Source organism: Austrofundulus limnaeus, unplaced genomic scaffold (genome assembly GCF_001266775.1).
Source record: "Austrofundulus limnaeus strain Quisiro unplaced genomic scaffold, Austrofundulus_limnaeus-1.0 Scaffold2193, whole genome shotgun sequence".
Taxonomy (NCBI): Eukaryota; Metazoa; Chordata; class Actinopteri; order Cyprinodontiformes; family Rivulidae; genus Austrofundulus; species Austrofundulus limnaeus.
This window is the reverse complement of record NW_013954595.1, coordinates 4604-16127: the sequence shown is the minus strand read 5'-3', so window position 1 is coordinate 16127 and position 11524 is coordinate 4604. Positions and strand designations below refer to the sequence as shown.

Genomic DNA, 11524 nt, shown 5'->3' with positions numbered 1-11524 from the left:
GTGTGTGTGTGTGTGTGTGTGTGTGTGTGTGTTTAATTCTTCAGTCAGTTGAAGCACTCAGGACAAATGGAGTTACGCGTGGGGAACAAATACCGCCTCGGGAGGAAGATAGGGAGCGGATCCTTTGGAGATATTTACCTCGGTGAGAACAAAAAGCGTTTTTTTTTTTTTGTTTACTCTAAATACAGTAAACAGAATCAACTGAAACAGCAACCAATGAGTAGACATTTTTCTCTCGGCCTGCATTTCTCTCATCAGGTTCAAACATCGCTACGGGAGAGGAAGTAGCCATCAAACTGGAATGTGTCAAGACCAAACACCCACAGCTGCACATCGAGAGCAAGTTCTACAAAATGATGCAGGGTGGACGTAAGACACACAGAGACCTGTACAGACCCTTGATCTGTGTCAGATTTAAACCACGTTGTTCATAAACAACCTCATAGGCTAATGCAGTGGTTCCCAAAGTTGGTCCCGAAACACCAAGGTGGGGTCCTGAAAAGATTTTCTGAATTAATTACACTAAAAAATTACAACTATCAATATTTTTTTGCCTTTGTTGTGACAAATGAGTAAAGTTAGTGTACTTAAAGTGGACAAAAAGAGAGTAATAAATAATGTTACTATGCTCTTGTTTGTTTGACGTGAAACCAATGTTCATCAKCCAACAACAGCTGGGGTCACAGGTCTCTGCTGCTGGCATTTTGTGGGTCAAAAGCTGAAAAGTTTGGGAACCACTGGGCTAATGGAATAACACTTAAAATATAACACACTAATAAGATCTCACAAAAGAAGAGTATATGGAAAATGCTAAACAGAGGCAATATTGAAGAGCTTGTTCTGTGTCCTAATCTCATTTCCTAATTTCTTTTCCTCAGTGGGAATTCCACTTATAAARTGGTGCGGGGCAGAGGGAGACTACAATGTTATGGTAATGGAGCTGCTGGGCCCCAGTTTGGAGGATTTGTTTAACTTCTGCTCCCGAAAGTTCAGTCTGAAAACAGTCCTACTTCTGGCTGATCAGATGGTAAAACAAACACTTTGCACCACAATCAAACCTAACCCTGACCAGAATATGGTTACCTCAGAAAKCTTTAGCTGTAACTTAAAAACTGTCTTGTAATTTCACAAATTCATCGTTAGGATGCATGATGTTCAGTGTGGAAAAATAAAGTCCATAAACTGTACCAGGTTCTGAAATTAAGTGTACAAAAACACACTAAATTAAACAAAATGGAAAATCTATGTGTGAAAAATTGAGTTCATGATTCAGGAACTTGTGGACCCTTATTTAGCAGCAGATTAAAGTGGTCACATCTTACATGGCAGTGGAGGAATTCTGCCCCACTTTTACTTCTGTAAATTTATCTTACTTCAGTTCATTGAGGTTTGCAGACATTTTGTTTCTGCTCAACTCGTCTGGGTCAGGTCTGAACTTTGAAACATTTTCTCACCGTTCAGGACCAGGTTTTAGCTRTCAGACAGCTGGCCTCACATTGTGTAGAATCCTTTGTTTTACAGAGTTCTCTGCCCAGATCATCACCCTTTCACCACCTCTTTGACAATTGGTCTGAGGTGGTTGTATTACTGCTGTGTGCTGCTGGGTTTGGTTTTCTCCAAATGTGCTGTTGTTGTGCATTATGGGTAAACATCTCTACAGTGGTCTCATCCGCCCAGAGGTCTTGGGTTTCTTTCAAGTGTACTGGTAACCTTATTAACCTGAGTCATGCTGTCAGGTTCTAGAGGTTTTTTCCTGGCTAACACTTTCAAAAATGTTAGACTTGTTTTGTCTTTTTCTAATTGTCCTGCTATTAACTTCAACCTTTAACATGCTTTCTGAGGCCTATAGAGTCTGAGACGAATACAATTTGGAAGATCTTTTTTCATCCCGTTACTGTTTTAGGTGGTCATCAATCATGGTACGAGGCCTCTTCTGAAAGAGCCTAACATCTCACCACTCGGGCTGCAATTTTAAAAGACAAGAGAAACTCATAACTCTAGTGAGCTGATCTAAAGAATACACACATGCACAAGAAAAGCATAACTTCTGTTTATTTCTCTGCTCTTTGCAGATCAGTAGGATTGAATACATCCACTCCAAGAACTTCATCCACAGAGATGTGAAGCCGGATAACTTCCTGATGGGGCTCGGGAAGAAAGGCAACCTGGTCTACATCATCGACTTTGGCCTGGCCAAGAAATACCGTGACGCCCGAACGCACCAGCACATACCCTACCGTGAAAACAAGAACCTCACTGGCACCGCGCGCTATGCCTCCATCAATACCCACCTGGGTATCGGTAAGGTATTGCACGCCTAGATATACCCTCAAATTTTTTCTTCCCTTATCTTTATTCCCTGATCTTTCTCCACAGAGCAGTCAAGAAGAGACGACCTGGAGTCCCTGGGTTATGTTCTCATGTACTTCAACCTGGGCTCTCTGCCGTGGCAGGGGCTCAAAGCTGCAACCAAGAGGCAGAAGTATGAGCGCATCAGCGAAAAGAAAATGTCCACCCCCATCGAGGTGCTCTGCAAAGGATACCCTTGTGCGTAAAAGCTAGCTGGAAGTTTCTGTTTCATTGGTGAAAARGCAGGCATGCTTGATCAGAATTGGGCTAGACACTTATCTAGAATTGGGATATTTTACCGTTGACTGTTTCCTTTCCTCAGCGGAGTTTTCCCTCTACATGAATTTGTGCCGCTCTCTGCGATTCGATGACAAGCCTGACTACTCGTATCTGAGGCTCCTCTTCAGGAACCTTTTCCACAGACAGGGCTTCTCTTATGACTACGTCTTTGACTGGAACATGCTGAAGTTTGTGAGTGTTGCATTGTCACAACTACAGCTGGTGCTAAAAAAGGTTTATAGTCCCACTTCACACACAGTCGGGTTTTAAATTAAGTTAGCATTCCTATTGTTTTTTTAATGTATTACTTGACAATAAAAAACTAGCCTATAAAGGAATTTCTGTCTTTAATCTGCATGAGGTCAAAGGTTTGACAGCCCTTATKTTCTGGTCCATACCTAGTTTCCCTGGTACCTACTTTCTCTAGAGGTTAATAATGAAAGATCTGAAACATTCTTGGCTTCTCTTTGAAATGTATTTAAAAAGAAATTAATAAAATACTGAATTGCACTGCAGGCATTATACCAAGGAACATAGGGATGGTAGTACCGAGGGGGACATATGGATCTGGGAAAAAGAGGTACTGGGGAACATGAGTACCAGGAAACACAGAGATGAGAGTACCAAAGGGAACGTGGGTATCTGAGAACATAGGGATGACCTCCTAATGCTCTATGAAAACATTGGTCCAAACTAGTTTTTAAAACTGGAAAGACTCAACGTAAGATTTGCAAATGTTAATGCCATGTTGAACCATGCCATCTTATTCTTAAAAACAAAACAACCAATAAAAAAACAGGCTAACACAAAGATGCAGCATTTAAACAACTTCCTCATAATAACTCATGATAGCCCCATTAGTAGCAATACATTTAAGTAACTGATGTTTGCAGGCATTTGTATTTCTGAAAAAGCTTTCATCGGGTCCTGCTCAGGTTGACATCTGGACTTGAGGTTTATACTTTAGGTCTTTTGTTATTCAGYCGTTCTCCTGTAGATGACTGGCTGATCTTGGTATCATTGTCTTGTTGATGGTCTCATGTTTAACTTTTAGTTTAGACAAGAGATTTTGCTAACAGTGGCTATGAACATAAAGTTCAAGTATGTTGGATTCGTGCTTATGAGTAGAAGTAGCACAGAGCAGGCGGCGGATTGGGCCAGCGCCTACAGTGGTGCAGACGTTGTGCTTAAAWTTCTTTGGTGAGAAGAGAGAGAAAGCTAAAGGCAAAACTCTCAGTTCACCACTCAATCTACACTGCAACTCACAAGTTAATTATCAAAAATACTTAGGCTGCTAAAACAAGTGGTTGAAAGCTTCTGCTGCAGAGACGGGACTCACCCTCAGGGTGAGAAGTTCAACTATTTTCAGGAGTTTAGAGTCGCCACACTATCATTTTAATTTTAGAGGGATCTAATCTTTGCCTCTGTTTCAGGGGGCCGGCAGGACACCAGAAGACGGGGAGAGAGAGAGAAAGGACGGGAAAGAAGGCGAGGAGCGAGCAGTCGCAGGTCAAAAAGCTGCCGGGGGTCGAGCTTTGCCTCACGGTCCCAACGCCTCTGCGGCCAACCGGGTCAGGAACGAGCCAGAGACCACTCCTTCTAATCCCCCAGCACGTGGGGTCCAACCGTCAGGTGAGGGCGCTGGCGGAACATTCCCCAACAACGCCGGAGTCCATACTTCTCTCTGATGTGTTTRTGTTTYGGCACRTGTGCAGGAAACCACTCTCCTCAGGCAGGGAGAGCCGAACGAGCCGAGCGAGAGAGGAAGGTGGCCATGAGGCTTCACCGCGGCGCCCCCGCCAACATCTCCTCCTCTGACCTCAATGCACGTCTCGACCAATCACGTGTCAATGCATCACAGGTACAAAAAAGACTATGTAYTGCCTAGTCCAGGAACAATTATTTTACAGTTTAAAGGAAGGAGAAACATTTGAGTACAGTATTACAGTATAGTACTGAAGTAAAGTATGTTGACCGAGGAAGTCAGTAAAACGACAAATCTAAAAAAARKWWYMKWRGKYCYYYKRAMSGGKTYYTYTTTKKWRAAAAAACATTTTGTCTCTCTTCCAAGAGAGTTCTACAGTCTGAGGAGTTACAGGTAAATTCAGCCCTATAAGCMRTACTTTCACATGGTGGACAAACAAATTTATCAATGACAATCCAACTGGTTGTTCATATGCAAAAGTGGACCATCAGTTTAACAATTTATCGTTAGTGCTCTGATTATCCCTATTGTTCACCTACTCAACATTTTTTTTTAGATTTTTCTACCTGGATTATTGAGATGCATCAGGATAAAATGATAAATAACCATCTCTTCCTTTTAATTTAACATACAGTATTACAAACTAAAGACTGACATTGTGCGAGAATAGAAAAACACTGTAATTTTAGTGTCTAAGTTACTTTAAGGTTTTTGTTTTCTCTCAACACTCAGGTCAATGTGCCGTTTGAACATCTGGCAAAGTGAGTTTCCCTTCAGTGGCCTGCAGGTGAGGGGTGGGTATGGACATACCTACATTCACACAGTTTGTATTGCTATCCTTATTAGGACCATGTAGCCCTGACCCTGACCCTTACCTCAACTCATTTAACCGCCTTTTTCCTAAACCTTAACCTCTTACACATTAATGCTATTCCACTGTATTAAGACCAGTATTGATCTCCCCCACAAAAAATGCTTGTCCTGACAAGGTGACCTGAAAAGGTCCTAAAAAGKTTACAAAAACCAGGTTCACACACACTCAGAAGTTTGAAAAAAATTCCTGTTTATTTTGTTTGGAGACCACAGAGAAAACCAAGTTGCTGTCATAAAGGGATGGTCGTAGTGATCATGTAAAAACAGGAGAAAATATAATTTTCTGGGTTTCTGAGACTTGCCATCTAAGAACTGTATTTCTGCTAGTTTAAAGGGATACTTTTGCTCTTTGAAAAGGTAATTAACAATATCTTACCTGTTGTACATAGCTCTTTGAAAGACCTCAGTTTGAAGAAAGGAAGTTTAATTCTGATGGGACTGAGAAGCTAACAGCTAATCTGTTTTCAACCAAAACCAAAGTGGATTGCTGCTGTCTTAAAGCAGCTTCAGTCTCCAAAGATTCATTGAAAGTTTCCTTGTAGTTCATTTCAACACTATTCCRTAGCTCTTTGTATCGTTTCCAGTTTTACAATACTGTTATTTACAGGGAATTATTTATTTTCTAGGTCAAACACCAGCACTACTGGTGTAGCCTGGGGCAATTCCAAGAGAAATATCCCACTAGTTCCACTGGAATACAAAGTTGACTGCAGTCTAACGATTTAAAAATGAGCATTTATTGGTTTAATATTTCTAGCTTGTTAATACAGTCCTTGTAATAAGTGGATTTTTCTCCATTTTAAAACAACTCCAGTCTTTAAAATTTCATATGGATCATGCAAATGTTTCTTCTGGATGGGTTCTTCTTTAGTGAAACGTTTCATCTGTCGTCCAAGAGACTTCTTCATAGGAGTTTCAGGTGAACTCAGCCTTATAAGCACTGCCTCCACATGGACAAACAGGTTAGTCACATGCAAAAGAGGGCCATCGCCTAACAATAAGCTTGATTAGCTCTATTGTTCATAGAGGGTCATGTACCCCATCACCTGATCCGCGTCATGTTACGTGTATGTAGTGAGTGCAAGCGAAGCAAGGGGACGTCGAACCCCGCTTGCACTCACTACACACACATAACACGACGCGGGTCAGGTGATGGGGTACATGACCCCCTATGAACAATAGAGCTAATCAAGCCTATTGTTAGGCGATGGCCCTCTTTTGCATGTGACTAAATAGAGCTAATCAAGCCTATTGTTAGGTGATGGCCCTCTTTTGCATGTGACTAACCTGTTTGTCCATGTGGAGGCAGTGCTTATAAGGCTGAGTTCACCTGAAACTCATCAGATTGAAGAAATCTCTTGGACGAGAGACGAAACGTTTCACTAAAGAAGAACCCATCCAGAGGACCTACATATTTTTTCTTTTTGATTTTTTCTACCTGGTTTACTGAGATGCATCAGGACATTTTGTATTATAGTTATTTTGACCAGAATATTCCGAAATTTCTGCTGGAAGTGACCCCAGGCTGCACTGTAAATGCTGCAGCTTGCTACTAGTACTCTCAAATAAGCATAGAACATAGAATAGAATAGAATAGAATAGAATAGAATAGAATAGAATAGAATAGAATAGAATAGAATATCTTTATTGCTGCTGATAAAACAATGTTAAAAACAGTGTTAAAACAGTGAAATGAGTTTTAGAGGGTTTTTTGTTCGTTTTTTTATTTATTTCATTTAAATAACAGAAAACAAACAATATTAAAAACAAAAACAATATGTATCATTAAATGAAAAGGAGCAGAAAGAAGAAAAGAATCTTATAATATCTGCCCCCAATTAAAAAAATCTGTATGTATATCTAAATACTTACATAAATGAAATGTGACAAAATATACATCATCAGAGACCAGGTTTAGTGGTCTATGAAATATCTAAAATATCCCTTTAACTGTTATTATAAAATGACTCGTAAACTCAAAAAGTAACATTTTTCTTTTTTTTGTCTCATGATTCAGCAGCTGATGGCCATCAACGCCCCCCCAAACTTTTTCAGATGAATGAATGAAAATATGAACGAGTGAGGGAGGAGGACACACATTGTGTGGACTGTAAACGGAGAGCATCTGTCCCTGTGTCTGCCAGTCTGCGGTGTGAGCATGCTCAGTGCGAAAGCCTTTTGAGAAGAAAGAAAACCAGTGAGAGTCACAACCTTCATACCTGGTTCTGCTTTCCAAGTTCCTGTCAGATGGAGGGATGTTGGAGAAAAAAAAAGACACAAAGTCGTCCAGGCCTTCTTCGCTCTTATTTATCTTCACATCCACTCAGAGGTTCCAGCTGCACAAAAAAACGGGCCTACAATCAAAATTACTTGGTTTACACAAGAATTCATGCAAAAATATAAATCAGATTTTCTGTTTCAGAGCTAAATCCGCTGCTTCTGGTGTTACCGACTTCCTTTATATCTGTGAACCACCTAAAAACAAACACAAAGGTCTTATCAGACCTTTAACAGAAGAAGATGCTGTGGTGTAGATCAAAGAAAGTGAATGAGAGAAATTCTGTTGATCGGTGGAYAGAAGAAGCCAGACGTGTTCATCTGCGATATTCTAAACCTTTGTTTCCTTTTCAGCTTTGCTTTAGAGAGCCTAAGGAGAGAAACAATGAGAGAGAAGTGACGAACAGAAAACGGGTTGAACGATCCTTTTAAGTGAGGTGGAAATCTTAACTATTCCTTGTGAAAATACGGACAACAAGGAGGACTGTACAATAYGATGAAACCGTAGTCCAGCTTGAAACTCCGGACATGAAAAGTCTTGAGAAAGTCTGGTGTTACATTTCATATCATTTCTACTCCTTTTTTCATTGTGGACACCATGTACAGTAAATGTGTAGCTACATTTTTGACTGAATGTGACAGATGTATTGAAGAGAAGACTATAAATGTATCATTCTTGCACCTCTGAGGGAAAGAAGGAGAAATCTCTAAATAAAATGTTATGGTAAACCTTAAGAGTCTGCCAAGAGTTCTGATGATCACTCTGACAGGCAATGACTGAGAGCTTCTTGTTAATAGGATGAAGAGTATTTAGAAGATAAAAGTCTGTATGGTAGAATGTCCTGTATATTTATTTACCATGCTTTATACTTGTGTATATTTTCTGATTAAATAAAAATGTACACGCCCTACTAGATTATTTGTTTTGGTGTTAAACCTGTGCAAGTCTTGAAGCTGTCACATGACAACCATCAAGTCTCTGCATGGCATGTACCACCGTCAGATTGTGGAAGTGTATATTATCAAGAAATCCTACCAGAGTCTGGAAAGGGCAGCTCAGAGTCACTAACCATGGTGGCAAAGGAGAAATAAAGTCTGGGGTCTAACACACCAAACAGATGCAGGCTGAGACACTCCATTGGTTTTGAGCCTTGAAGTTCGGACATTTTCAAGTTATTTTCACATCACAAATTTCACAAAAACATTTGAATTCAACTGAAGCAAATTTTAAGATGTTAAGAATTATTATTACTCATGAATAAAGCTTAGCAACACTTGCGTTTCTGATGAAAGCCTTTGGAAAACTGAAATATGTGTATTATTCCTGTTTAGGGGTACTCATTACTAGGTATAAAATCAAACATATGGGGTTACCCTGGACTCAATCAAATAGTGCAGTTTGAACAATTTAACTCCAGTAAATTTCCAGATAACTTGATGGGCAGTTCTGAAATGCATGTATGCACTTGCTGTAAACAAAGCACTCAAGTGAATCCAAAAATCACTTGAAAGCTTGAGTCACATGAAAGACCCACATCTGGCAATAGTCTGTAGGTAAACAAATTTAAAATTTGACCTATTTTCATTTTGTTTCTGTCATTATTATTATTATTATTATTATTATTAGTTATCATATCCAGTCTTAAAAACTGAAATGAATGCTCTCAGTATTTGTCTGTGGTAAAATTGGCACTTTGTCATCACTAAATTCTAATAAATTCAACTTTTACAATTTAAATATAAATCATGGGGCACAAAGAAACTTTAAAACGTCTTTTACTGCTCTAAAACATTTCTTTTTAACAGGAAGATATTGTAATTGTCTCGTTTCCTACACGGTACATAATTGGGACCGGAAGTCACAGGATCCATAACATTTCATCATCCGCTGCTTAAAGCTCCACCCCGTTCCGGTCTGCTAGGTTGTAATTGGCTGAGCCGGCTCGTCCTCTTGGAGTGGGCGGAGCTAGTGTGATGTGGCGTTTTAATCCAACTGCGGATTGGTTTTACAGCGGAGTCTAGCGGTGAAGAGACTCACTTTGCTGCCTTAACTCCTCGCACAACGACTATTAACATAAACAATGGAGACGCAGGAATGATAGAGAAGCAAAACAGAAGTTACGTAGCATGCTAGTAAAACTTTGTAAGTGAGTTTCTCGGGGTTTTTCTTCGTGGGGAGACAGTTGGGGTTAACGGCGGTAGACAGTCCGCTGGGGAGTCAACATGGATGTCCTGGGAGCAACGGTGCGTCTCTAAAAGGAAGAATTTAGGCCGTTTTTCTGGGTTATTCTGGTCGAAGAGTTTGTCTGGAGAGAAGCTGAAAGGGATTTGAAACAGCCGACTAATTCGCCAGGTGAGTTTGGTTTCTGAAAAATGAACAAATCCCTCTAATTCATGTTAAATAATCAGAAAGTGTTTTTGGTCTTTGTTGTTCATTTGTTGTGAAACAGAACGTCATTTAAAAAAAGGTTTCATTCACCCTTTATAAACGCAATAGCACGTTTGAGGTTTGCGTTTTAAGCAGTACAATAAAACACCAGAGAAGCTGAAGTCAATATGAGTTGTTAACTGCTTGAAAATGGAGTCATTGTTGTGTTATTGCTGCTTCAATAATCCAGTCTGAGTACCACTAATATTTTTACCCACAGGACTGTGAACACAACACGCCCAGWCTGCTTCCCAGCCTCTTCCATCTGTTGCTTTATTCCTGACCCCTAATGTGTGTGTGGTGGTGGTGGGGGGCTGAGACAGACTTATMTTTTTTTAATTTTGTCTTTCAAATGAAACGAGCATATATTTTTGTCCCAGCATCATTTTAACAGCACAGCGGAGCTGGATTTCTTTTAAAGATTCCAGAGGTCGATATGTGATACCAAACAGCACACACATTCTGACATGATGACATGTCGACCTGCGCCGAGTTTGTTCATCCTCCGTCTGTGTTTTTGTCCCAGATTACAAATGACACAGATAACACAGAAGTGTTAATGTTTTACAACTTCTTTGTCACCTGCAGATGTTCAGGCTGTGGAGGCGAGACGTACCGCTTTCAGAGAGGCTTGGAGAGGGCTCTCCGTTCCCCGGGTCTCCCGGACCCTCGTCCTCGGCTGTACCGATGGGGCCCAACATATCGTGGCTCTCCGAGGCCCCGCTCCTGGGCCCGGACCAGCCTATATTTCTGATGACCCCAGCGGCGCAGGCTGTGTCCGGCTTCTTTGTCTGGACCGCGCTCATCCTCACCTCCCACCAGGTAATGGCTTTCTTCACGACAGCGTGGTGAAATCAAATCTGCCGTGGCTCAGTTTGGAAGGTAATGTCGATGAAGCKTTGGGATATTTTTACGAAAGCGACGGGATGGTTTTTGTGCGAGGTTCAAAGCACAGGTGATGGGATCTTTGCAAATGCAAACATCAGCAAAGGTCTAGAGAAGGCCAGGGGTTGTTTGGCAACATTCCTCCGCTGGTGAAGTACAAAACATGAGCACAAAGTCAGACACGCAGGTGGGGCTTGTGTGTAGATGATGCTTTGGCTCTGAATTGAGTTGTTTTTCTTTGCTTTCTTGTAGGGCTGGGCGGTATGACCTCAAATTCATATCACAGTATAAACTGAATCCCTTCATGGTAACGGTATATATCACGGTAGAAAACTATCGTAAAAAGTAAAGACAATGCAATTTTTAGAGCTTTTTTTTTTTTTGCAGAAAACTAATCTTAATCAAACCCAGCATTTTTGCTTTAATACCTGCCAAACAATGAACTTCCACCTGCTGAATTTATCAGCTGCTGCGCGCTCATCTTCATCATAAGAGCAGAAGCCGACTTTACATTAGCAAGATGGATTTATGACTGAAGGAACGTCCACGTCATTTTTATAATCATCTCTGTGGGTARCAATACTTTAAAAACAAGTTTTTCTCCGACAATTGGGTGTGAAAAACTACGGTTGTTAAAAGGATCCCCGATTAGTTGTAACATTTATATGATAAACATATACTTTAACTGTAAAATAAAGGCTGTAAAAATACTGTAGGATGTTTAATTT

The 11524-nt window shown here is 40.5% G+C and overlaps 2 protein-coding genes across 7 annotated transcripts in view; both read left to right on the top strand.

The window, feature by feature from the left end:
• Positions 1 to 8397, top strand: part of LOC106537235 (casein kinase I isoform epsilon) — a 12589-nt gene extending 4192 nt beyond the window's left edge. For 2 of the 6 annotated variants that reach the window (XM_014034615.1, XM_014034621.1), the window contains 10 exons: positions 45 to 142; positions 259 to 369; positions 879 to 1027; positions 2073 to 2301; positions 2377 to 2547; positions 2672 to 2820; positions 4062 to 4260; positions 4344 to 4489; positions 5066 to 5120; positions 7224 to 8397. In XM_014034615.1, the coding sequence (XP_013890069.1) occupies positions 45 to 142; positions 259 to 369; positions 879 to 1027; positions 2073 to 2301; positions 2377 to 2547; positions 2672 to 2820; positions 4062 to 4260; positions 4344 to 4489; positions 5066 to 5098 (1285 nt within the window). In that variant the 3' untranslated portion in view covers positions 5099 to 5120; positions 7224 to 8397. Of the gene's footprint in view, positions 143 to 258; positions 370 to 878; positions 1028 to 2072; positions 2302 to 2376; positions 2548 to 2671; positions 2821 to 4061; positions 4261 to 4343; positions 4490 to 5065; positions 5128 to 7223 lie in introns of all 6 variants that reach the window. The other 4 variants (XM_014034618.1, XM_014034617.1, XM_014034616.1 and 1 more) reach the window with 4 other exon arrangements.
• A 1032-nt stretch (positions 8398 to 9429) lies between these two features.
• The window catches only part of LOC106537233 (transmembrane protein 184B), a gene marked incomplete at its 3' end in the record, with an annotated part of 3042 nt that continues 947 nt past the window's right edge, over positions 9430 to 11524 (top strand). The window contains 2 exon segments of the mRNA XM_014034614.1: positions 9430 to 9836; positions 10500 to 10733. Of these exon segments, the coding sequence (XP_013890068.1) occupies positions 10500 to 10733 (234 nt within the window).